Source organism: Rhodnius prolixus, unplaced genomic scaffold (genome assembly GCF_049639745.1).
Source record: "Rhodnius prolixus isolate KJV_2025 unplaced genomic scaffold, Rpr scaffold_2, whole genome shotgun sequence".
NCBI lineage: Eukaryota > Metazoa > Arthropoda > Insecta > Hemiptera > Reduviidae > Rhodnius > Rhodnius prolixus.
In genome coordinates this window covers 7769255-7791614 of record NW_027411592.1, presented here as the reverse complement: position 1 = coordinate 7791614, position 22360 = coordinate 7769255, and the positions used below count along the sequence as shown (strand labels likewise).

Sequence of the window (22360 nt, the reverse complement as noted above, 5' to 3'; positions counted from 1 at the left end):
AATTCGTTTAAATTTTAAGATTCGAAAAATTAAAGCTACTGTGTTTAAAAATATTTCAAAACATTAAGCCGGATGCTTCATAAAATGTGACTATAATTGTAGAAACTAAGCCATCATTACAGATGTCAACAAAATAGTTAAATTTCAATGTTATTGCAATGTGACGGAACTTATCTTAATTGAAATTTATGAACATATTATTTTACTGATTGCAAATAATTTCTTTACCTTTAATTGATCTAGGGTATCAAAGTTTCGATGGTTAATAAATAAAGTGACTACTGCACACCCAACATTTTCCATAAGTAAATAGTTTTCATTTAGTAGCGTAACACTTTTCAAACTGGATATTACTCCTATAAGAGAATGAAGTTCATTCCATTTTACTTGACGAAGATCTGAAATTGGAAAAGCACCGCTTAAATGTGCCAATGCATTCGCCGTCTCTTCGCCTAATCTTTCCAATGCAAATATTTGATGCCTTTTTAATAGAAATATTACTTTTTTATGAATTGGCTTTTGGCAGGCTATCACATTAATTCGTGCAGAAACTATGAGGTCAACAAATTCATTTTCCGATATAGTAGCATTCTTAAAGTCAGAAGTTTCTAGTGACTCTGTAAAAAGCAGAATATGGACTCTGTGGGTAGTGAAATTTTCTAATTTCGGTACCCATAAACTTTCAAGTTTATAAATTACTCCATTATATACTTCACAAGAATTTCTTCCATCTACTGCTTTAATAATGATATGCCCCAAACGATGTGAAGTTTCGTCAGTTGCAAGCAATGTTGCTTTTACTAGAGACACCGCCAAAAGTTTGGAGAATGAATAATCTACTAACCATGGCTTCAGGCAACTTTTTACTATAGAAACCAACCGATGACTTTCTAAATAGACTTTTTCTTTCAGTTCTTCTAAGATTGAAAGAACAATATTTTTTAAACTATCCAAACGAGAAACAATTTCCTTGTGGGCAAGTACATGTTGATCTTGAATTAATTCCAAAACTTTTCGGAGGTAGGAGCTAGTAATAATACCGCAATATAACCCACAAAACGGCATTTCTTTGATAAAGTAGGAAATAAACTGACAAACAGGGTGATCGAAGTCAACATGATAAAGAGTTACTGATAGATGATACGATAATAACTTGTTATTACAACTGTTAACGAGGAGTTTGTATCGTCCGTCCTGATGAGACTTAAGTAGATCACAATATGTTTTCAATATTTGAATTACATTATAACTCTCTAAATTGGTGAAGTTAATCGTTTTTACTTTGTCCATATTTAAACGATCAAAACATTATTCATCTTGTTTTCCTTGAGTTAACCGCTTGAATATCTAAAAATAACAACCTTGATTAATTTTTTGTTAATTATAGAGAAATAAATCGAATAGTGAAGTTCAAAAAAAGCTGGCTCTGAAATAGAGAGGTCAAATAAAGGGCCAAAGAAAGTAACAGATCAGTTTCTGTTCTACAAGGCTAATTTGTTGGTTAATATTTGCAAGATTCCGACGTACTATGACTACAATTTATAGTATAAATTACTCACAGAAATTATGGGAAGTTCATTATGTTTCCTAGTTTTAACTATTGTTTCATTCTGCTGTAATAAGTGCCAAGAATAGTGAATCAGCCCTATTACAGGCACAATTACTATCAATACAAGATGTTTCTTCAAAAATTTATCTTTGTTATTATTCATGGCATGTCACCCTTGAAAAAAATAGCTATACAATTTTCAGCAGCCCGATCTGCGAAAAAATACTTTATTTGACAACTAAACTGCGATAAGCACCTGGCTTGAAACCTATCAACACTATTTTTCTTTTAGCCTATTGTCACGTGCCAACTTTCCTCAGTAAATTTCGCTTCTTTTAGGAATTACTTTAGATTCATTCTTATCTTAATTTCTGTATTTCTTTTATATCATAATATTTGTAACCATACTATTCGTACGATATTTTCTACAGCCTCGCCCCTTGGATTCTGATACTGTAGTGACAACATTGATAACCCTCACGCAAATAGACAAAAGGCCCAAACCTGGCGTTATTTTAATTTTGTTGACGGGATTGAAGTGGTACTATAACGTGTTAACGATAAAGTAAGAATGTGTTATGACGTGAGAACTAGTTAATTTTTTAGTTTTACGTACGTTAGTGTACTACACTTTGTACTTAACTATTGTTGTAATTGTGTTGTTTGAGTAAGGATTATAATTATTCTGAATGTGAGTAATCTTTTACGTTGTCCATGTTATTTTTATTTTCGCATTGATTAGAGAAACCTAATTAAGTTTTGATAAAAACGGTTTCAAGTAAATAGGTACTGTACTTTTAATAGTATAATGTTAATTATCTTCTTTATAATTATATCTGTTACCATCTTTGTGTAGATGTAAAATTAATGATTTTGTATAGATTTTGCCGCCTGAAATATACCTTTCTGTGTGACATAAATTTTCTGGTGTCCCATAAGATATCCAAAATTTGATTTCAACGTTTTGTTAATTTCGTAGATTGTATCAGTTGCAGCAGATTTTTAGGAAATATTAAACTAATTTTAAATTGTAGAAATAAAACTATCGTAGACATAAATTAATGACTTTTATCAGTAATTATCTAATACTGGGATGATAGCATAATTTGTCACTTATCTGTTCCAAGTAAGTAAAAAAAGTATGCAAAAATAGAAAAAAAACTGTTTTTTGTTCTTTTATGATGAAAGAAAGATAATTATGAGAAGTACTCTATTTTTATTTTGTTTGAATAGGTTTCATTTTGATTTAACGTATAAATTAATTTTTAAAGTAATTTTCTTTACTCAGTTTGAAAAACTATTTAAAAAAAAAATAAAATAACGCACGTGAATGTTGTGTTAAACTGTTTTAAGTGATGTAAGCATTTGTATTATATGATACCATCCGCAACTGTTGATGAAAAATAAAACAATTATTATCGTTTATAAACATTTTTATTTTTTGATATTAACCATAACGGGAATGCTTATTTCAATTATTACTCCAATGTAATGTATTTACATTATGAGTAATAAGTTTACTGAGTTAATTGGAGATAAGACCTATTGGGATGATTTAGAGATAGTTCTTTTACCGTGGTGTTTCATTCTTAAGTGGCGTACTATAAAAACAACTCGGATTTTTTTTGTTCAAATAATGTTTAATTTTGTGAAATTAACTGTATGGTTATGTATTAATATTATAGCTAATTATTTATTAAATGTTATTGAGAAATGAAAATATCTTAAACTGGACGATTTATAAATGATGTTAAAATTTCTTTTAATTTTAGTTGTTTATTAATCACAAACTATTATTTTTGCAAAGCTGGATGGGATGGTGTAATGGTGGAACGTAAGACGCTAGCAGAGCGAGTAAGTGGAATCTACTACAGCCATGGCGTGCTCTGTGCGGCTCACCCAGTGCCAGTTATTGGCGTGGCAGTGCTTACAGTACTGTTGGCATGGTAATTATTTTTGTAATTTTTTAAATAGATCAAAAGAACTAAAGATGTAATCGCAAGTATAGTTAAAACTGTATTGTTGGAAATCTTTGCATAGCACCTATTTTTGTTGTAGCACCCCTGACCCCTGACCGTTTTTGAACTTACATCCATCAAAAGTGGTAGAATAATCAGTTTAGTGTAGAGATTTCGACTTCACTGGTTTCCGTCTCGCTCTGCACTTGCTGATTCTTAAGTGATTAATTAACCGTTCGTCCAATAATGGATAAGGTCTGAAACCAAAAAGAGATTCAACAAAGCTGCTTGCTACGTTGGAGTAAATAAAGGCATTTTTTCATCTTTTGCTTAGACCACATGAACTGTCAGTTCGGCCGTACGCCTCGTTGAATACCAGTTAAAGCCTCATTTCGAGCCTAAATGGTACCTTCAAATCCAAAAGGTTCGCTAACGTCCTGATGGTGGGAACGAGCCCAAGTGTTCGGCTAACATCATTTTAGAAGAGCACAGAAAGCAGATTAGATTTCGGAAACTTCTGTACTGTGCAAGGGTTGGCAAAGTTATCATTACCGATCGACACGGTATGAATTGACCGCGGTGAATTCGAAGAGAAACGACTTGACTTGAGGCTTCACTCTCATTTATTCTCTGCGGTTTACCTTCTTCTAGAGTATCCGACCGTAACTTAAGATCAAAATCAGTTAACTGGAAGTGGAACTTCACTGAAAGATTTTTTAATTTGTTAAGATTTTGTTTATTTGAATCAATTTTCCCTGAAAATTAATTTGAGGGCAGTTCTACGACGGAATGGATTGGTAAAGCTTCCGTTTAAAATGCCTCTTAAGTGTAATGTGAGGTCCCATTACTTCTAACATACAATATAAACGAGGATTAAATTTGTTGCTGAAAATTCCGAATAAGAAGAACACGTATTACTTTTTTTAAATTTGAGATATAATTATATATATTTTTGATGACATTAGTAGATCAGTATAAATCTATAAAAGTCGCTATATGCTCTACCCTCCCCCTAATATTTCTATATAAAGTAATGAATTTTAATATTTTGCTATTTATAGTGTGCCACTTGCCAATTTGCCGCTGTCTAGCAATGTTCCCCAAACGTACGTGGAATCACAATTCTCTCTTATCAATTCAACAGCTGATGGTGGGATCGACCTGGCAGACAAGCCGAGATGGTATTCCGAACACCCCCTATATATACAACAGGTTACATGATTTATTTAATCGTAAAAAAAGTAATTCGTTCTAGTTTACATATTTATAATTTTGCATATTATTGATCGCAGGTGATAATGAAAAGTGCCGTATCACCTTGGATAAAGGAAATGCAGCTTACTGATGCCATAAGGGGACCTATGGCAGAGGTGTTCAGACTTTTGGAAGCAATTCAAAACTATCAACACCCGAAGTAAGAAAAAAACAAGCACTTTCTTTTTAATAAGTTTGAATAGTCATTATTTTTTCCTCCTAGCCGTCACAAAAATTATATCTTTTTCTTCTAAGGATGAATTAAATGCCGGAATTGAATTAATTTTTATTTCAATTAAGTGGGTGTTCAAAATGTCTGAGTGAAGGATGTCATTGTTAAGAAATTTTGGCAAGATTTTAATTGCTTGAATTAAGATTCCTTCGTTATTCACTTCCAAGCTTTTCTCGGTGAACTACCAGCCTCCGGGAGTGTTCTCTCGCTGCTGATTACAGGAACTATTCATTGTAGGAATTAAAGACTCATAGAGAAATGATATAAGGTCAGGTTGAAAAACCGCGTGGAGTCCAACCACCTAACACCCAGCTAACTATTCTCTATTCTTCTTAATGATAGGCTTATATTCTAGAGTGAGGAAAGCCAGTTTCACCCTTTTTACGTAAATGTAATTTTTTAATTAAAGATATTCATTTATTTGAAAAAAATCCTTTTGATGAAGTAAAGGTAATGATGCTAACATCTTAAGTAGGTGAAGATAACTAGGAGAGACTTCCGGTTGTTGAACAGAATGCCGCAGAAAATGAAAACCCGAACTTGATCTTTCGTTTAGGTTCCTGATACTAAGATTTGGCCCGATTCTTTACAATACTCAGGGGTTACTTTGGCCCACTTTTCTAGCTTTTTGTACAACTTCGGTTAATAAGAAAGAAGTAAACTAGTAATGTTATTATGTTCAAATTATTTTAACTAATTTATTTCTAGAATTTATCACGATTTAAAAAAAAAGATTCTTTTTTGAAACCTTTCGTTTAATTATCACTCCATACTCATTTATTGCTCGATAAACTGTATTATAAGGAAATGATAATAATAAAAAAAAAATATTGCAAATTATGGTAAGGTAAAAAGATCAAGGCCATGCAACATTGATGAGACCAACGAAACTTTTTTTGTATGTTATTACATTTATCGTAAAAACGTTCGTCAATGGTCAACTTGACAGTCGGACAGTTTTCTTGTGGTCTGCGAAAATGGTCAGCGTGATAAACGGTGTAATACTATAATGGTTTCTTCATTAAGACAGGAAGGAACCCAGGTTTTGTTGACATCTATTTTCAATTTCTATATCAGTACTCAAGGTTTGTAAATTTTGTATTAATCATCCTTCTCATGGATGCCTAAGCTCTACTCTTCTTGTTAATTAAGAAAATCAGGAATTATTATTGAAAGTTTATTTTATTTCTAGTGGTGTAGGTTTAGATGAATTGTGTACACACGTTGAAGTTCCTGATAGAGATAGTCCTCTACCGCAATACAATTGTCTAGTAGTTTCTCCAGCCAATTTTTGGCGTCATGATCCAACGAAATTCTACATGGATTCTGCTATAGTGTCTACGGTTTATAGAGAAGCGGTAAGTTAATATAATAGTAATCACAACTATAAAAATATTCATAGAAAATTTGCTTCTGCAGTATCAAAAAACGTTTTATACAGCAAATTGTTTGCTACTATGAAATGATCAGTCGCAATCGAAGCGTCAACTTGAGCAAAATATTGGTTGGAAAAACAATCAAACCACCAACTTAAACTAAAGAAGCTAATTTTGCCCTGAATCTTACTCAAGTCACGTGAAATAGGCTTTTTCAGTTTATAAATTTGTATTCATTAGTGACATTGTTAAAATGAAACTCTTCCAATCCTTTTATTTAGACTGTTTGATGAAGAAAACTGCTCACTTAAGCAAAGTGCAACTAAACATACATTTGTTTGTTTGGAAAAAGTCAGCTTAACAATTTATCATCAATTTTGCGGTCATAAATTTTTACTTTCTAGTGATTGGGAGAGGGGCCTAAGAAGCCGAAGTATCTCCGGAAATATATTTCTGTGGTCTCCTGAATTTGATATTCATCCATTCGGGTGTCATGGTTGCTTCGTTACTAATCTACGGCCAAAGTCCAGGGCGAAGTAGGTGATTGTCTCAGATTTAAGGATTTTAGATAATGATATGCATGATTCCGCCATCTTGATGAATAGACCATAAGTTGCAACATTTTTATCAAAATAGATTGATAAATTATTAAGATATTAGGACTGTTTGTGGTGCAATATACAATAGAAATAGATGAAAATGTGGTTAGATCTTCATTGCTGGATAGAATCAAAGGTACAGTAGTAGTTATTATCGGTAATGGTTCTGCTATTGAAGACTGACTTAGTTTAGGACTTTGAAAAACAAAGCTGTTAGATAAAGTTAATAGCATTTATGAGTTACTTATAACTTAAATTGCACTATAGTTCACATTTCACTTCTACTTTTTAACAAAGCTCATTTTGAATTAAATGATGATAATTTGGATGGGTTAATAATTGAATTATAGAATCTTTTTAAATACTTTTTTTATGACATATTTTTCAAAACTTGTACAGAATACTCAGGTCGGAAAAGCCACATTGGCTGAACTTCTTTTTGGCATGACACTGAAAGAGGCCGGATTCAAAAGATATCCACTTAGAAATCGACAAAGAATTCTCCAGTTTGCAGTGACAGTCGTCTTTAGTCATCTAGATAAAGAGTGAGTTTTGTTTTCTTAGTTTTTATTTTCTCGAGCTCCTCGGAAAGCGAAGTTCTTTGAACCCGACTAATGGTTTTTACAAAAAATTTAGTTGGAACATAAAATCACAGGAAGTTCAAATTTAATATTTCGTCGAAGTTGTAGTTTGGTTCTTCAAAAATCAAATAATCGGATTTGCCCCTGTGATATTAAATCTTTTTTTTTTTTTGTAACTTTTTTCAAGAACAATCCAATTTATGGCGGATTAGGGAAAGAAGAAATGAATTACTATGCTTTATTATATGAACGCCTTCAAAAACCGCACCTGCCTGATGGATGTATTTACTGTATTAGCACTTATATGAAAGCTGTTTCTTTAGCTTTACGGGAAAACTCATTTTGTGGAAATGTTTGAAAGTATTGAAAAGCCATTACACTGAAAAACAAGTTACATCCAGTACATAATTTTGGTATAAATTGAATACGACTTTAAAGTTTCGAGTTTCAAGAAAATTATTTGCCGAGAAGTGAATATTCTTAACTTTTCCATATAACTTGTTGGATTTTTCTCAAATTCTTTTGATTGAAATAAATTTTCAAGAGAATTTTTATTTTTAAAAATTAATATTGAATGCAAATATTTTTTATTTTTAGATACTTGGAAGGACTCTATGAACATTTACTATCTTTGTATCCAACCGAAGACAGAGTAAATATTTCCATTATAGACAAAAGTAGACGGGACATAGAAAACGGTGTAGTGCATGTATATCACCTTGGAGATTTTGATTTCCACGATTTTCTTCCGTTATTCTTTACCTACCTAGGTCTTTTCTTCTATATGTACTTCTCCGTCAAGAAAATAGAAATGGTTAAATCTAAGGTAAGTAAGTAATTTTGCTGTTTGGTTAATGTGCTATTTTATATTTATCCTTCAAGTCATGGTTATTGGTTATTGAGTAATTGTTGAAGTTTGCAAACTTTAATTTTGTTTTGCTTAATGATTAAATAATTAATTGGATTCTCATTCGAGTTTAACGGAATGCAGGAATATGGCGCAAATGAAAATAAATGCTATTACTCGACTGAACTTGAACAGTTATTTATTATATGTAAGTAAATCTACTTGTGAATAAGGTTATGACACCTTTTTGTCTTAAAATAGATGAAAGTGTAGAAATCAAATAAATAAAACTAATGAACAGTATGAATCTTTATTGGAAGAGCTTTACTCTGCAATGAATTAATTGCTAGCATACCATTCTATTTTCTGTAGTCCGAGCCATAAAAAAGAATCAATTGTTTTTGGGTTCGTTTATATATTTCTAATAATTATCTTTTTCAATATAGGTTGGCATGGCCTTAAGCGCCGTTTTTACTGTAATAGCGTCATTGTTAATGTCAATTGGTTTGTGTTTGTTTTTCGGATTGGATCCAGCAGGTAGCAGTCGAGGTCGAGAGGTCAGTACCATCATAATTTTCATTCGGAATAATTGTTTCAATATTCTTATATTGAACCTCTAATCAGTAAATTAAAAGATGACACTTTAAATGATATTACAGGTATTTCCATATTTAGTTGTAACTGTAGGTTTGGAAAATATATTAGTATTAACTAAGTCTGTGGTATCCACTCCTCCACATCTTGATTCTAAAATTAGAGTTGCGCAAGGATTGAGCCGAGAAGGGTGGAGTATAACAAAAAATTTGTTAACAGAATTAACAATTCTAACTGTGGGACTGTTTACGCTGGTCCCTTCTATTCAGGTAAATTATTATCTTAACTATACTTTATCTTCTTTTAGAATTACTTTTCCAATTTTTACATTTAGAAATAACTTTTCAGGAATTCTGTATATTTGCAATGGTTGGACTCTTGTGTGATTACTTTCTCCAGATGTGTTTCTTTTCGACGGTATTATCTCTGGATATGAGGTCTATTGAGGGTGGTCACGATGGATTACTTACTTCCAGAAAGAGATACTCTACTCTGGGGCGGTCTTCACTTTACCGTTCTAGGTGAGTATTGTTCCAATATGTCTTATAAAGTTACATTTGACATTGAAAAGCCTTCTACTACCATTACTATTTTGTTTATAAATTATTAAAGGTTTTTAAAAATTATTTTATTTTAGATCTTCTCCGAGGCTTGATACATCTGCACTCGTAAATTCACAAAACGGATGCGCAACTACTAATGATAAAGTGCCAAAAAGGTATTTAAGCTGCTTGTATGAGATTTTAATAAATGTACATTTTTTTTATTCCTAACTTTTCTAAAGATTCTTTGCGTACGTTTCAGACTCAGATTAGTTCTTTTCTGGGGAAGGACCAGAATTGTACAAAGAGCGTTCATGTTGTGCATGGTAGTCTGGATTGGCGGATTCATTTATTCTGCTGGAATCGTTCAGAGGCTAGTTCCCCCTTCCACTGAGGTAATTTATTGGTTTGAAAATAATTTAGCTAACTTATTTTTTTATTCTTACATTTTTTTTCTTTATTAATGTAGGGAGATATTTCTGGAGTTAATTATCCCCATGATCATTTCTTTGGCAAGTATAAGAGCCTACTGGGAAAAGAAGGAGGAAGCAGTGCAACTGTAATATCCGATGATAATGGAATTAACAATACTGCTGAGAAGATTAGAGGAACTTCTTTTGTAAGTATAAATTCTTATTTGTAATTCTTGAAAAGACGATTACAATAAGTTAATTGTTTTTAACGAAACAAAGTTGTTTTTGGTTTTACTGTTCTAGAGTCGAGTTTTATCTAAAGTACCTGATGCTAGACCACTTCAGTCTGTTAAATGGTGTTATTTGATAGCGGTTTACAATTCATCAGCGGCTTCACCATGCCGATTAGCTGTATTACCACCTTTGAGACTTAGGTCAATTGTTAGTCCAGAGAGAGCAGTCTCCTTGAGAAATCCCTTAGAAGGATCCTTGGCTGTGTTCAAATGGGATTCATTAGCCATGGCATTAGATCCTACAGGTAACATTTCTGTTTACAATCAACGGAGGTCTCTCAGGTCATGATTCTGAGGGGATTGTGCGGATATGTGCTATAAATGAATTCTGAGAGTGGCTTAAGTGAAAATTAAGATAAGAGACTAAAACTGACCAGTCTCATTAGGGATAATAGTTGAATAATTCAATTTTTTAAAATAGTGACAGGTGATTAAAGCAGTTCATTTTTTCAATTTTTCAGTTTAGGGCAGTATTTTTTTAAGAATTGAAGAGAAAGAAATGCGCTGTAAATTTCAATTGTGCAATGAGGATTGTTTAAAAAAATAAATTATGTAGATTCGTTTGAGGGTTAGAAATGGCTTTATAAAACATTTGAAGCTGTGAAATTTACTATTTTTCTGGCAAATATAGAGGCGTGTATGCTTTTGTGCTTCCATTATTTCCTTTTGTTCAAGTTACTGCGTAAGAAGATAACTGCAGTTGAATAGTTGATTTTTTGATGTTGATAAAAACAAAATTAGTTGAAGATGATGAATTTTTTGTGTGTAGAAAGTGAATTTGACTATGATCCAACCAATCTTCCGCAAAGTTGGGAGACTCCATACTTGCCCAGTTCGCCGTTGGAAGTTTTGCTAGTGATGGCCTTGTCAGTTATATCCATACTGGTGGCCTGTTACACAGCTATGGTTCTATACAGATGTGTCTGTTCTCGTAATTATGCCCAGTGGAGATCTGCATGGACTGACAAAGGAAATGGAAAACCAAGCAATACTACTCAAAATTATAATAGACAGGTTATTTATTTTTAATTATTTGATGTAGAAAAATCCAGGAAAATTAATTCATTTAAATAATAATTTATTTCAAATGAGAATCTAAACATCAGTTGTCTTTTTCTTCAGGCCCTATTGGAATCAATGCCTTGTGAATTAAAAGGTTCCGGATATATGATCTCACACTTAGTGTCGGATAGGGTCAGCTCAACAGTAGCTTGCAGTTATCTTAGCGGCGGAATAGATGTTTGGTGTTACGCTTCTGGTGAAAAACAGGCTTCAATTAATAGAATTAAGTTAGTATGCGCACTTTTTTTTTCTTTTTTTTGAGTTCTTCATTTAATTATGTTACATAACTTATGAATTACTTATATTAAATATTATATTTACTTTCCTACACTTAAAAAATATATTAATAAACGTACAGGGAAGACGTTATCAAAGAAACAATATAAATTTGATAGGTTTGTTCATGTCAAGCTAAAACTGATCAGAATCCAAAAAAAAACAAAAAAACAAAGGCATGCTACGACGGAATAAATCACAGATATTATCCAGCCTGATGTTAAAACTGGGATGAATATACATTGAAACTTGATTTTTATTGATTCTTTTTACAGATATTTTTCTTCCAATAATAAGAAAGATTTGAAGTTACGCGTGGAGGATGATGCGATATCAGATTATGAATCAGGATCGCCGCCCCCCTTGCAGGAACATGAAAGGTATGTTTGTTGTCGTGTGGATATATCAAGTGTAAACGATATATGAAGAACGCAGTGAAGAAAAGTTGTGATATAATTTATTATTAAATTTAATCTTTATTTAGACTTAGCAATGACACTCCGAAAACTGTGGATGGCTCCCCAAACAACAATGGCAACGATTTAGCCAATTCATTTGTCCGAAGAGAACATGCAATTTCAAAGTTTACTTCAAGTGGAAGCCTTTGTTCAGAAGTAATTTAAAAATAAATTATTTATTTACAGTATCTGAAGTATGAAAGGAATAAGAGTTTAAAATAAGTATTCAGAAATTGTGCAGAATTAAATCATCATTTAAAAAGATATATTAACAATAAAATAAATAAATATAAAAACTCTTATAGTGAAATCGCAATTATTAATAGAACTTTGATGGGTTATGACATGTTTTAGGCAGATTTCGATGACTCAGATTCAGAAAAAGATGAAGTTTCAATAACTGATGTCCCACAAATTTGGTGTATGGATGCCGCCGATAATCTGATCGTTGTGGGCACTTCTTCTGGGAGACTAGAATTTTGGGAAGCATCCACTGGCAATTTGAAGGTGATTATTAGGAGGGGGGGGGGAGGAACTTGATAATTTAGTCATTTTGTCTCTGGTAATTCAGTATAAGTATACATTAGCAAAGTAAGGGTTTAGTTTGGCGGCCTCTTCGCTTCTGGTGGTAAGCTTACATTGCAGTGTGTGTGTTACAGTAGTGTTTCGTAATAAATATGTCTTTATTAAATATTAAATTATTAAATATAAGGCAAATAGGATTCCGTGACATTCCGATTCGGTGCAAATGTATCTTGAATTTTTGTTGTTGATTAATATGAGAAATTTATAATAAAGTACATTTGATAGTCGCCTCTGTCTACGATACCTACTTTGGTAGTGAGACTAAAGCCAGCAAAAAAAAAATTAAAAAAAAAATTGGCATTTATTTACAGAAATACTCATTTCATCGAGCATCGATAATAATAGTTTTCTCTATTTTTACAGTACATCTACAACGGGCATAACAGCGTAGGCGTAACTTGTGTTAAATTAACTCCGTCAAGGGTTGTTGTAGCTAGATTGGATGGGGTACTCGATTTGTTAACAGTTCAGTGGCCCTGTTACCAACATCCAGGCAATGTTTCTATTGGGAATTGTAATTTGGTTGTAGGCGCAAATGCTTCCTATAATCTTCCTTCAAGACCAGGTCAAAATTTATTTATAAATAGTAATTTTTATTTTCTTCCATCTTTATTCTTTGCTAAAAATTAAACCAATAAAAAAAAAAACTCAGTTAACGCAGGTCACTGGAGAACTGCAAGTGCTGGAAGTATAGAGGAGATGAATCGTCGTTTTAGGGCATCTGCATTAGAGGGTGATGGCAAATTAGAAGGCGAGCAGACTGGGGCTCCCAGAAATACTCAGCAGATGTCAGTTGTTAGGGTCAGTTCAGTACGAGCTCATCAGCAGACCATAATGGTAGTGGCCAGCTATTCAGACAGAGTTGTCACCGGAAGCACCGATCACACTCTAAGGGTTTGTTTAATTCTTAACATTGTCAAACTGCATGCTTTAAAAAAAAGAAGGGCCAAGGTTCCAAATTATTAAGAGAATATAGTACAAAAGGACGCGTGGAAAAGAGCGCAAGACGCCTTGTAGTTCCTCTGATCATCATGGCTCCGCATCGTTGTGCGTTCTCGAGACAGTGGTAGCTAACATGAAGCAAAAGATAAAGAAAGAGGGATTTAGGAAGAGTCTACAAGTAAAAAGGTTTATTAACAGATTTTGACTAGGCGATTCCTATTCCTAATAGGTGTAATTGAAAATTCGTGCTACGTTTACTCAATGTTAATGCCCGTGAGGCCAGCCACAAAATAGTAAAATCGGCCAGGAAGAATGTTAGATTTTCAGACTCGATCTTGGATCTGCTAATACTGGCATTTTTCGATCTCCGTTTTCAACAATTGAGATGGACAATGGACGTGAAACATACTTGAAATTAAACTTTTTAAAATTTATTTTATCAATATAGAACTTATTGGCCCTACCATTTTGTAACCGCAGAGGTTTCTTAATCTCCTCTTGTGGGGGAGATCAGAGCCAGATTGCGCATAATTCTTAGGCTATAAGTTAAAAAAGTAGTGATTTGCTAAAATGTCCTGGGATGATAATTTATTTAGCTATAATTATTCTGTTAAATGGAGAAGTAGTCACTTCTTTATGGTTCAAGATCGGCAGGCTTTGTTCGAGTTTTACCAAATTGAACTTGTTTTTGCATTTTCGTTACTTTTAAGCAAAACACTTGGATTTTAGGTATTATTAGCCGATCACTTGCTCACGACTCAAATACCATTTTTTATTTATTATTGATTCCATTTCTATTTAGTAACAAAAAAATATTATTTCTATTTAAAATTAGGTTTTCAGTTTGGTTGATGAATCATTAGTGTTCACTCTTCATGGACACTGTGGCCCAGTGACTACCCTTTTTATAGATGTAGACAATCCACTGACCGCAGGTTCAGGAGCGCAAGACGGTTCTGTGTGTCTATGGGATTTACTTACTGGTAAACTTGCTTTAATGTTAAAAAAGTTTCTTTTAGAAACTCTTAGAAAATGAAGATGACTTTTAAAAATTATTTTATAGGGGCTTGTGTTTATTGTTTGGAAGCACATGATGGTGCGGTAGCAGCTATGACCTACAGTTCTAGTTACGTTCTTAGTCTAGGGACAGATGAGCGATTATGCGTTTGGGACAGATTCCATGGACATCTTCTCAATACAATACAAATGGTAATTAAAGAGCTTTGCCTGTTTTAATGAGTTAAATGATAGCGGTAATATCCTGATTTTGTAACAGGCAGATAAGCAGGTTTTAACGTCGTTGGAGATTATCAAGGTTTTTCTGTACAAATGTTTGTTGTAGTTATGTTTAATAAAAATACGTCGGGAAAAGCCAAACTTGATATTATTTTTGAAATCACGACTGGTGCAAAGGCATCGATCAATATAAACCCGAAGTGCGTCATTTCGATTAGATTAAATTTAGATTATTATCGGGAGGGCATAATAACCCATTGGTTCATTGCCCCCCCCCCAAAAAAAAAGATTATTATCGTGCATCATAGATAATTTCTGCGTTTTATTTGGAAGTATTTTTTCGTGAAAATCTATTTTTATGCGATTCTGCAAAGAAAGGCCTTGGACTTTTCTTCAAATTGCTATTTCAGTATCTATTATTGTAAAGTGAATTAATAAGAATTAAGTTGTGATGCAAAAATCCGTTACTCACACGAGAGAAACTAAAAGTTAAGATTCCGGTTGAGGGATTTAGCTTATTAAGTTATGGTCGGATCCACTCCATGATCGGTTCTCTAATGTAAGGTGTAAAGTTAGAGTCTCCTGTGATTTTAATTTTTTTAGTTGGGATATGCACAAACATTTTTAAATTCCGGGGACGATCCCAAAATGTGTAATTCTAGTGAATTAAGTTTGATTTGGCACGGTCAACAGTACATTTGCTTACAAATACAATAGTCAGACAAAGCAAAAGTTGTAAGAGCTCTTTAGTTACTAGTATGAAAACTGCAAGCAAATTAATTTTTTTAAACGGGTGATGTATTTTAATTTTTTTTCAGGAACAGTGTTTTTGCAGTAGTATGGTTATGTTGACTCATAACCTGTTGATTACATCGAAACAAGTGAGTTTAAGCTTAACATATTTAAATTGTAGCTCTAATATTATGAACATTGTGATAATAATTCAGCTACATAGTAAAATGGCTAACTCTTTTTTCATTAAACTCCCAGTTTTTATTTGCCAATTTCTATTAAAACACATCTAGTGTGAACAGCTCAAGTCCCCAACTTAAAACTTGTCAATTTTATTCAAACCCCAATTTTTTTAAAAATATTCAGTTCTTATTCAAATTATACTGATTGTTATCATGTACACAATAAAGCTGTACATTACTATTAAGTAACACTTCGGGAGAACTTCCTCACAGACTTCCTCAATTCAATCACTCCAAGACTGACTTTCGGACAAATTATTGATTTATTGTATGAAATTTAAATAATAAGTTTAAAAAAACAAAAACAAACAAATTTTGATCAAAATCACAAAAACTTGTTGTCAGCTTTTGAGGGAATTAGATCGACAAGTTACAGTTGGGTACCCTTTTGTGAGACCAAATCAAGTTCATCTTCAAAATAAAGTTTCGCTTTCCTACATGTTTTAGTTAATAGGATTTTGTAAACCCTACAAAGACTTTTTAAAAAATGTTTTCGGATTCAAGGTTCCTCAAAACGGATATTTCAGATGAACCCTTAATTTCGAAAATTCGGGATGAACCTATTCTATTCCCTGAAGCTGTAAGAGAAAGTAAGAATACCAATGATTTTTCTTTTATTAGGTAATGTGATTAGTTAGCTTTTCAGTTAAGTTAAATGCATTCATTTAACTTAACTTCATTAAGTATTCTTTTTCAAAGTTAATACAAAACACTTATGCTAAAGATGTAACGAAAATGAAAAGGTAGTTTAATTAAGTAACTGGTGAGTAAACCCTTTGACTAGCCCAATTACTCTTTTACAAATCTCGATTTTGATTTATTGTTTATAGAAGATATTTGGAGATGCCATTGAGTATTGTTTTTCCATTGCAGGGTTCCTTAATTATGTGGGATGTCCGTACTGGTGAACCTGTTCGACTGATCAAACTAGGACAGAAGGATTCATATGTTTACATTAATAATATACTTCCTATAAGAGATAATGGTCAGGTGAGAATTTTATCTACAACCGGTAGTGGTAGTTGAAGAGAAAATCTGTTCGGACATAATTGTTTTAGGACTATATTTATTCCATTTTCAAAGGGTGAAATTTATTTCTTTGAAGGCAAGCTGATGACATTTAAAACTTTACGCGTGTTAAAAAATAAAAATAAAAAGATCACCATATCGGGTCTCAGATTTTTTTATTTTATTTTTTCAGTCATTGTTTCGACCACTATCCTCGGGTGTATCTGGAGCCTTGTTTAAAATTATTCGATTAAATATTTATTAAAAATAAGTATTAAGTCTGTAATGTAACATTTATATTTCAGCTGGTTATGAAAGTGATCTGAGAATAAATGGATTGAAACACTAAAGAATATAATAAACTAATACCAGATAAATTCGTTTTAATATAAACTGTACTAAAATGTTTCTGAACTTAAAAATATGTTTTTTACAAGATTAAAATAACTTTTGCTAGAAGTTGTAATAAGTGTGAAGAAATTACTAAAATTAGAAAATTTAATGAAAAATAGGTTATTCTTTTTTCCCTAATAGATTTCATTTTTTTTTTGTTTTGTTTTTTGTGAACGGGTCGAGAAAAAAAATATTATTAGGCTAAACATTTAAAAATGATTAAAGGAGATATATTTAATTTGTTGAATGACCCTGTGTTTATGTGCGGTTATATTAATACATCTATCTGTTTACATTTATTAATTTCATAAATTTCCGTTTTGTTCAGAATGCTTAGAACTGTTGGCTTTAATATTTTTTTCTACTACATCCAACCTTGACAGTTTTTTTCATTATTTGTATAGTTCATTTTTTGTTTGATCTTAATATTTTTAAAAATTTCATTTCAGGATGGGTCAGGGTTTGCTACTATAGTAATAATAATAAATCTTATAATAAGATAGAAAATTTACAAAATAATTTCACCTAATTGACATGCATAACATACTCATGGTCTTGCCTTGCCGGCTTTGCTGTAATACTTCATTTCTGTGGAATGTATGGCCTTACAAACTTATATTTAATTGAAAGGGAAATGCTACTTCACTAAACAGATATTTCAGTTCTTTGGATTTTATTTCGAAAATGATAAGAATGGTTTTCTTTTTAATGGTAATAACGCAAGCGATTACTCTTTATTGAAACTTTATTTAAAGGGTTTTTTCAGGAAGAGATGCATTCCAGCTTTCGGCTAAAGTACAGTTTCGGTACATTTTGTGGTTCTAAATTTATACTTATGAATGTGAAATATCTAACCACAATTATGAGGTAAAAGAATATCTGTCCGCCGGAAAAGCAATATACAGAGCGGCTTTTTTAAATTTTCTATCACCTAATCAGCCAATGAGTTTATTTGAACTCGGCTGTAATGTGTAAATATTTTATTTTTGTGAAGTAAGTCCATCTTGTGTGATAATAATAAAGTTATCATCTTTTATTACTAATTATAAGTATCAATAAAATTTAATTTTGTAAACTACGGTAAAAAAAAAGTATGAGTGTTCACTCTAGATCTTTTTTTCAGGTGATCTGCGATTACGGGAACTCCTTAGTAATTGTTCGATTTCCTTCTGTAAGAGACAAGACTGATTGATTAAATTATAAACTTGAGCGAGGTAAGTTTGTATAATAAGAATCCAGTAATATTTAGTTTAAAAAAATGAAAAGGAATTTTCTTTTTATTGTACATCAAAATACTTAGCTAGCGCACCTACTTTGGTTTTATGGAAAACAAAATTGAATTTCAGGTCGGTAGACTTGGAAGTTTATGGAAAAAAATGTATACACCGGTGATCTGTAGTTTTATAACACACCTATTTTAAAAAGTAACGTAATCTAAAAGAGTACAAATTTATGGTTGACCTCCGAAAAGCACCCAATCCTGTAATCATGTTTGTTTTATTTTTATTTATTTATTACATTTCAAATGAAGCGTTATATTTATTACGTCCAATCAATAAAAAAATTTTTTTCCTTGGAAAATATTGGAGCTTAACCCGTCGTAAGTTATCATTTAGTTGAACTGTTATTTTTAAACATTAAAAAAAAAAAATTAGGCCTTAGAGTACTTAGGTAAAAATTGTGTACGTTTACATACTTGTGATCTCCGAATTTAATGCTTCAAATATCAATAAATTCAGATGATAAAATTCATTCATTCACTGGTTTGGTTAATTTAAAAAGAAAACACAAGATAGCTGTCTTAGAAAAATAATAATAATAATGTAGCCAACTATTTACAAAACAAAGTTTATAAGCAAACATAAATTTCTTTTGTTTTTATTTAATTTTACCATTAGGGTGAGATAAATTTTTAAAATTAAGACTGAAAACTTATATTCATTACTTTATCATGAAATTTTATTTAATTGTAGAAACATTTTAAGGTTTGTGACTGATATAAAGTTCACGGATTTATTTATCAAACATAATTATCCACTTTCTTAATACATGTATATACAGCCTGATTTTTGTGACTCTAGAGTTTCTAGGTAGTATGCGTTATTTATATTCAGAATTGTCGAATTGTCAAGATTAGATCCCACATATTCCCTCTTCAGAGCCCAATCAATTCAAAATAATCGATGTCATCTGGCTGTTTGGATTGATCTCTAATAGCTGAAAGTTTGGTGGACAGTGAAACTAGTTAATTTAGTTTCTAAATCTTTCAATTTATGGAAAGAAGTTTTGACCATTCCTCCAGAGTCCATCTACAGGCTACAACAAATTACAAATGGGGTTTCCAGTAATGTATATTTCTGTCTGCCCTTAAATTTTCTCTTTCTAGAATTGTATTTCTACCACTCACTTACCGGTGAAAGACTGTCCAATGGCTGTGAAGAATTGGCAGTTCAGTGCATGGCAAATAGACCGCTGGTTTTGAAGTCTCTGGAATTTTTGTCTTCAGTTAGTAAATAAGAGAGGAATGGATGTGGTGTTCCAGTTTCACTTTTCTCTTTACATTCCAAATCTCTCGCCCTTTTACTAACGTCAGATTGTATCATTCTTTCGTTCATGTAAATCCCGTGTTCTGGAATTAAATGATGCTGTGAACACGTTAGGCATGTATAGTAAACAAAATAGAAAAAATTGAGTTTGGAAGTCGTAAAATAATCCGGTTCAATATAAGGTTATTTTAATATATATATTTATATGTGTACATGTTCTTTTAATGTACCCATTTTCAGTTCTGAGTTGCACACGATTTTAACTTTAATTTTTAGTTGAACCACTCTGTTTGGTTTTTAATGCTAAATTAATATTAGAATGTATTACATTGTTTAACAGTTTTTAAATTATAATGCAGAAGAATAAACCATAATGCCAAAAAATTTTACAAGTATGTAAACAACTAAATTGAACGATTGTATAGGACGATTAGTAAATTATTCTGTGTTCAGTGTAAGAATAAACGTTAGAGTTTAATAATGGTTGTGCAATAAGGTTAAATAATTAAAAATTCATTGTGGCCTTTATTTTTAAGATAAATCACATTTAATAAATTTAGATTCAGAAGAACCATTTCTATTTTTGTACGTCTTTGAACATATTTTATTACTTTTCTTTAAAGAATTATTAAATGACCAAAAACAATTTTGTTTAAATATATATCAAATAATCTTTCCAAAGTTTATATCATTGTATCTAATATAGTATCTATCACTGTAGGTGGCTTTAATAAGATTTTACAGCAAAATGTACTCATAGTAAGAGTTAACTAAAACCAAAGCCATTATCATTTATTGTAAATACTTTCATTGTACGGAAAAATATATTTTCAAAATCAAATTGTTGCCTGTGAATTATCAACCTATAATCGCGACTATAATCGATGTACATTTCGTTCTTTTTTTGTGTAAATGTTATAGATTATTGCACATTTTCGTAGCAGTGTGTAAGTTGATTTTTGACGTAAACCATGCCCTTTCGTATCACTATTGTGATAAATAAAAAAGAAAAAATCTAGGAATTTTGTGAGCTAATAATGTAGAATTTAAAAAATCAATATTATTACAGTTATTTAGAGAAAAAAAAATAAAAAAATGTGTGAAACTTTTCTAATAACTATACAAGAAATTTATATTTTCATTTCATACTTTTATGTATGAATACTTTCCTTTAAAAATTAAATTGTATTTTAACTAAAATAGACTTGATGGCCAAAATTTCTTGAGCAGTTTACTGTAGTTATCAATATTATTGCTTAACTATTATTTGAGATTACATCAATGATGCCAATAAGACATCGATATTTTTTGTTGAAATAAAGAATTTCAGTCAGGACAAGATTTCTTGTCAGTTCGTAAACCATTGTAAAATGTTATCTTAGAATGATTTCTTGTAGTTAAAGCAACTTTTACATACATCACTTTTTTTGTGAGGGGGAATAATTTACTTATTAAAAAGGTATCTCTATAAAGTTCTGTACACTTGCAGTAAATCACAAAAAATGTATAACTAGTATATCGGATAAAAACTTTAGTTAATATATTGAAAAATGTTTGTTTTTTACTATTTGATGTTTAATTTGCAACGATTTTCATGAAAATCTGTCCTTATTAATTGTGTCATCAATTATGAACGCACACTTTTATTTTTAACTATTCACAGGAAGCTCTCCTCGAAGATTTACGTTTTAAAAATTATATTTTAAGAAATATTGCCTTTTTTTGCTTGTTAAAATTAATAATAATAATGTATTTTTAAATATCTATTTGAACGATGGATAGAACGTATTTACTGTGAATTAATAATGTTATTAGAAATGAATATAACTAGTTCTGCCGAATTTGTAGATACCTAGATTTTTAAAAAAATATTTATAAATTACTAAGGTTTTCCAAGAAAGCCTTAATTGGAGTTTTAATAGATAAAAGTTGGTTTAAGAAAAATATTAATTTATTCTATTTTGTTTCATTTTAGATATATTTTTATTTATTTGAAAGAATGTTTTTGCCTAACCATTTTTATAGTCAGGTTGAGAGCATGCATTTTAGATCAGAAAAACTTGCATAGTTTTATTTTTTTTTTAATTTCTTTATAAATTAAAATAAGTTGACTTTAACGTTACCAAAGTGTACGAAATAATTGTTTAATATGCAATTTAAATATGATTTCCTCTTAGCAAAGCCGTCATTTCACATTTAACAATATGAATAGCTTAGTTGAATGAAAGTTATTCTTATTTTTTCTCTTCTAAGCTTACTTATTTTTGTCTTAAGTTTTTTTCTATTTCAAGTAAATATTTTGTAAATATAAAAAAAAAAACCTTTCAGTCAATTCTTGCGATATTAATAAAAATTGTTTATTGCCTTTTTTAAATTTATTCTTCTTCCTTTCATATTTTTTTCTAAAACTGGGACAGTTTCATTTTTTAAAAAACCTGCAAAACTAAAAAGATAAACTACTGATTTCCTCCAAAACAAAAATTATCTTTTATGAAGATTAAGAAAATCAAAACCTGTGGATTGGTTTGTTTCCTTGGCATTTATCTCAGTTAATAGCCTTTAATTAAAATTAAAAAATAATTCTTATTGTACCTTGTGTTGTAATAATTACTTTTTTTTTAAATATTTAATTTTGGCCCGTC

General features: G+C 31.1%; 2 protein-coding genes across 16 annotated transcripts in view; one reads left to right on the top strand and one right to left on the bottom strand.

Annotated features, from left to right (window-relative positions):
* LOC141448851 (molecular chaperone MKKS-like) overlaps window positions 1-2592 on the bottom strand; it is a 9751-nt gene extending 7159 nt beyond the window's left edge. For 2 of the 9 annotated variants that reach the window (XM_074117607.1, XM_074117610.1), the window contains exons 1-2: window positions 1560-1701; window positions 229-1347 (exon numbers count right to left, since the gene is read on the bottom strand). In XM_074117607.1, coding sequence (XP_073973708.1) covers window positions 229-1290 — 1062 coding nt within the window. In that variant the 5' untranslated portion in view covers window positions 1291-1347; window positions 1560-1701. Of the gene's footprint in view, window positions 1-228; window positions 1348-1559; window positions 1871-2451 lie in introns of those variants that run through there. The other 7 variants (XM_074117613.1, XM_074117611.1, XM_074117608.1 and 4 more) reach the window with 7 other exon arrangements.
* SCAP (SREBP cleavage activating protein) overlaps window positions 2039-22360 on the top strand; it is a 27650-nt gene continuing 7328 nt past the window's right edge. For 2 of the 7 annotated variants that reach the window (XR_012455228.1, XM_074117577.1), the window contains exons 1-26: window positions 2039-2240; window positions 3357-3495; window positions 4569-4719; window positions 4800-4921; window positions 6186-6351; window positions 7368-7513; window positions 8147-8375; window positions 8843-8953; window positions 9056-9259; window positions 9339-9511; window positions 9628-9708; window positions 9795-9927; window positions 10002-10151; window positions 10249-10483; window positions 11008-11252; window positions 11361-11527; window positions 11852-11956; window positions 12061-12190; window positions 12389-12541; window positions 12983-13184; window positions 13272-13513; window positions 14397-14544; window positions 14625-14770; window positions 15616-15678; window positions 16645-16761; window positions 18296-18386. Coding sequence is in view for 6 of the 7 variants with exons in the window: in XM_074117577.1 (XP_073973678.1) it covers window positions 3374-3495; window positions 4569-4719; window positions 4800-4921; window positions 6186-6351; window positions 7368-7513; window positions 8147-8375; window positions 8843-8953; window positions 9056-9259; window positions 9339-9511; window positions 9628-9708; window positions 9795-9927; window positions 10002-10151; window positions 10249-10483; window positions 11008-11252; window positions 11361-11527; window positions 11852-11956; window positions 12061-12190; window positions 12389-12541; window positions 12983-13184; window positions 13272-13513; window positions 14397-14544; window positions 14625-14770; window positions 15616-15678; window positions 16645-16761; window positions 18296-18364 (3810 nt within the window). In the remaining variant the exon portion in view is untranslated. Of the gene's footprint in view, window positions 2241-2541; window positions 2676-2761; window positions 2907-3356; window positions 3496-4568; window positions 4720-4799; window positions 4922-6185; window positions 6352-7367; window positions 7514-8146; window positions 8376-8842; window positions 8954-9055; window positions 9260-9338; window positions 9512-9627; window positions 9709-9794; window positions 9928-10001; window positions 10152-10248; window positions 10484-11007; window positions 11253-11360; window positions 11528-11851; window positions 11957-12060; window positions 12191-12388; window positions 12542-12982; window positions 13185-13271; window positions 13514-14396; window positions 14545-14624; window positions 14771-15615; window positions 15679-16644; window positions 16762-18295; window positions 22093-22360 lie in introns of those variants that run through there. The other 5 variants (XM_074117578.1, XM_074117574.1, XM_074117573.1 and 2 more) reach the window with 5 other exon arrangements.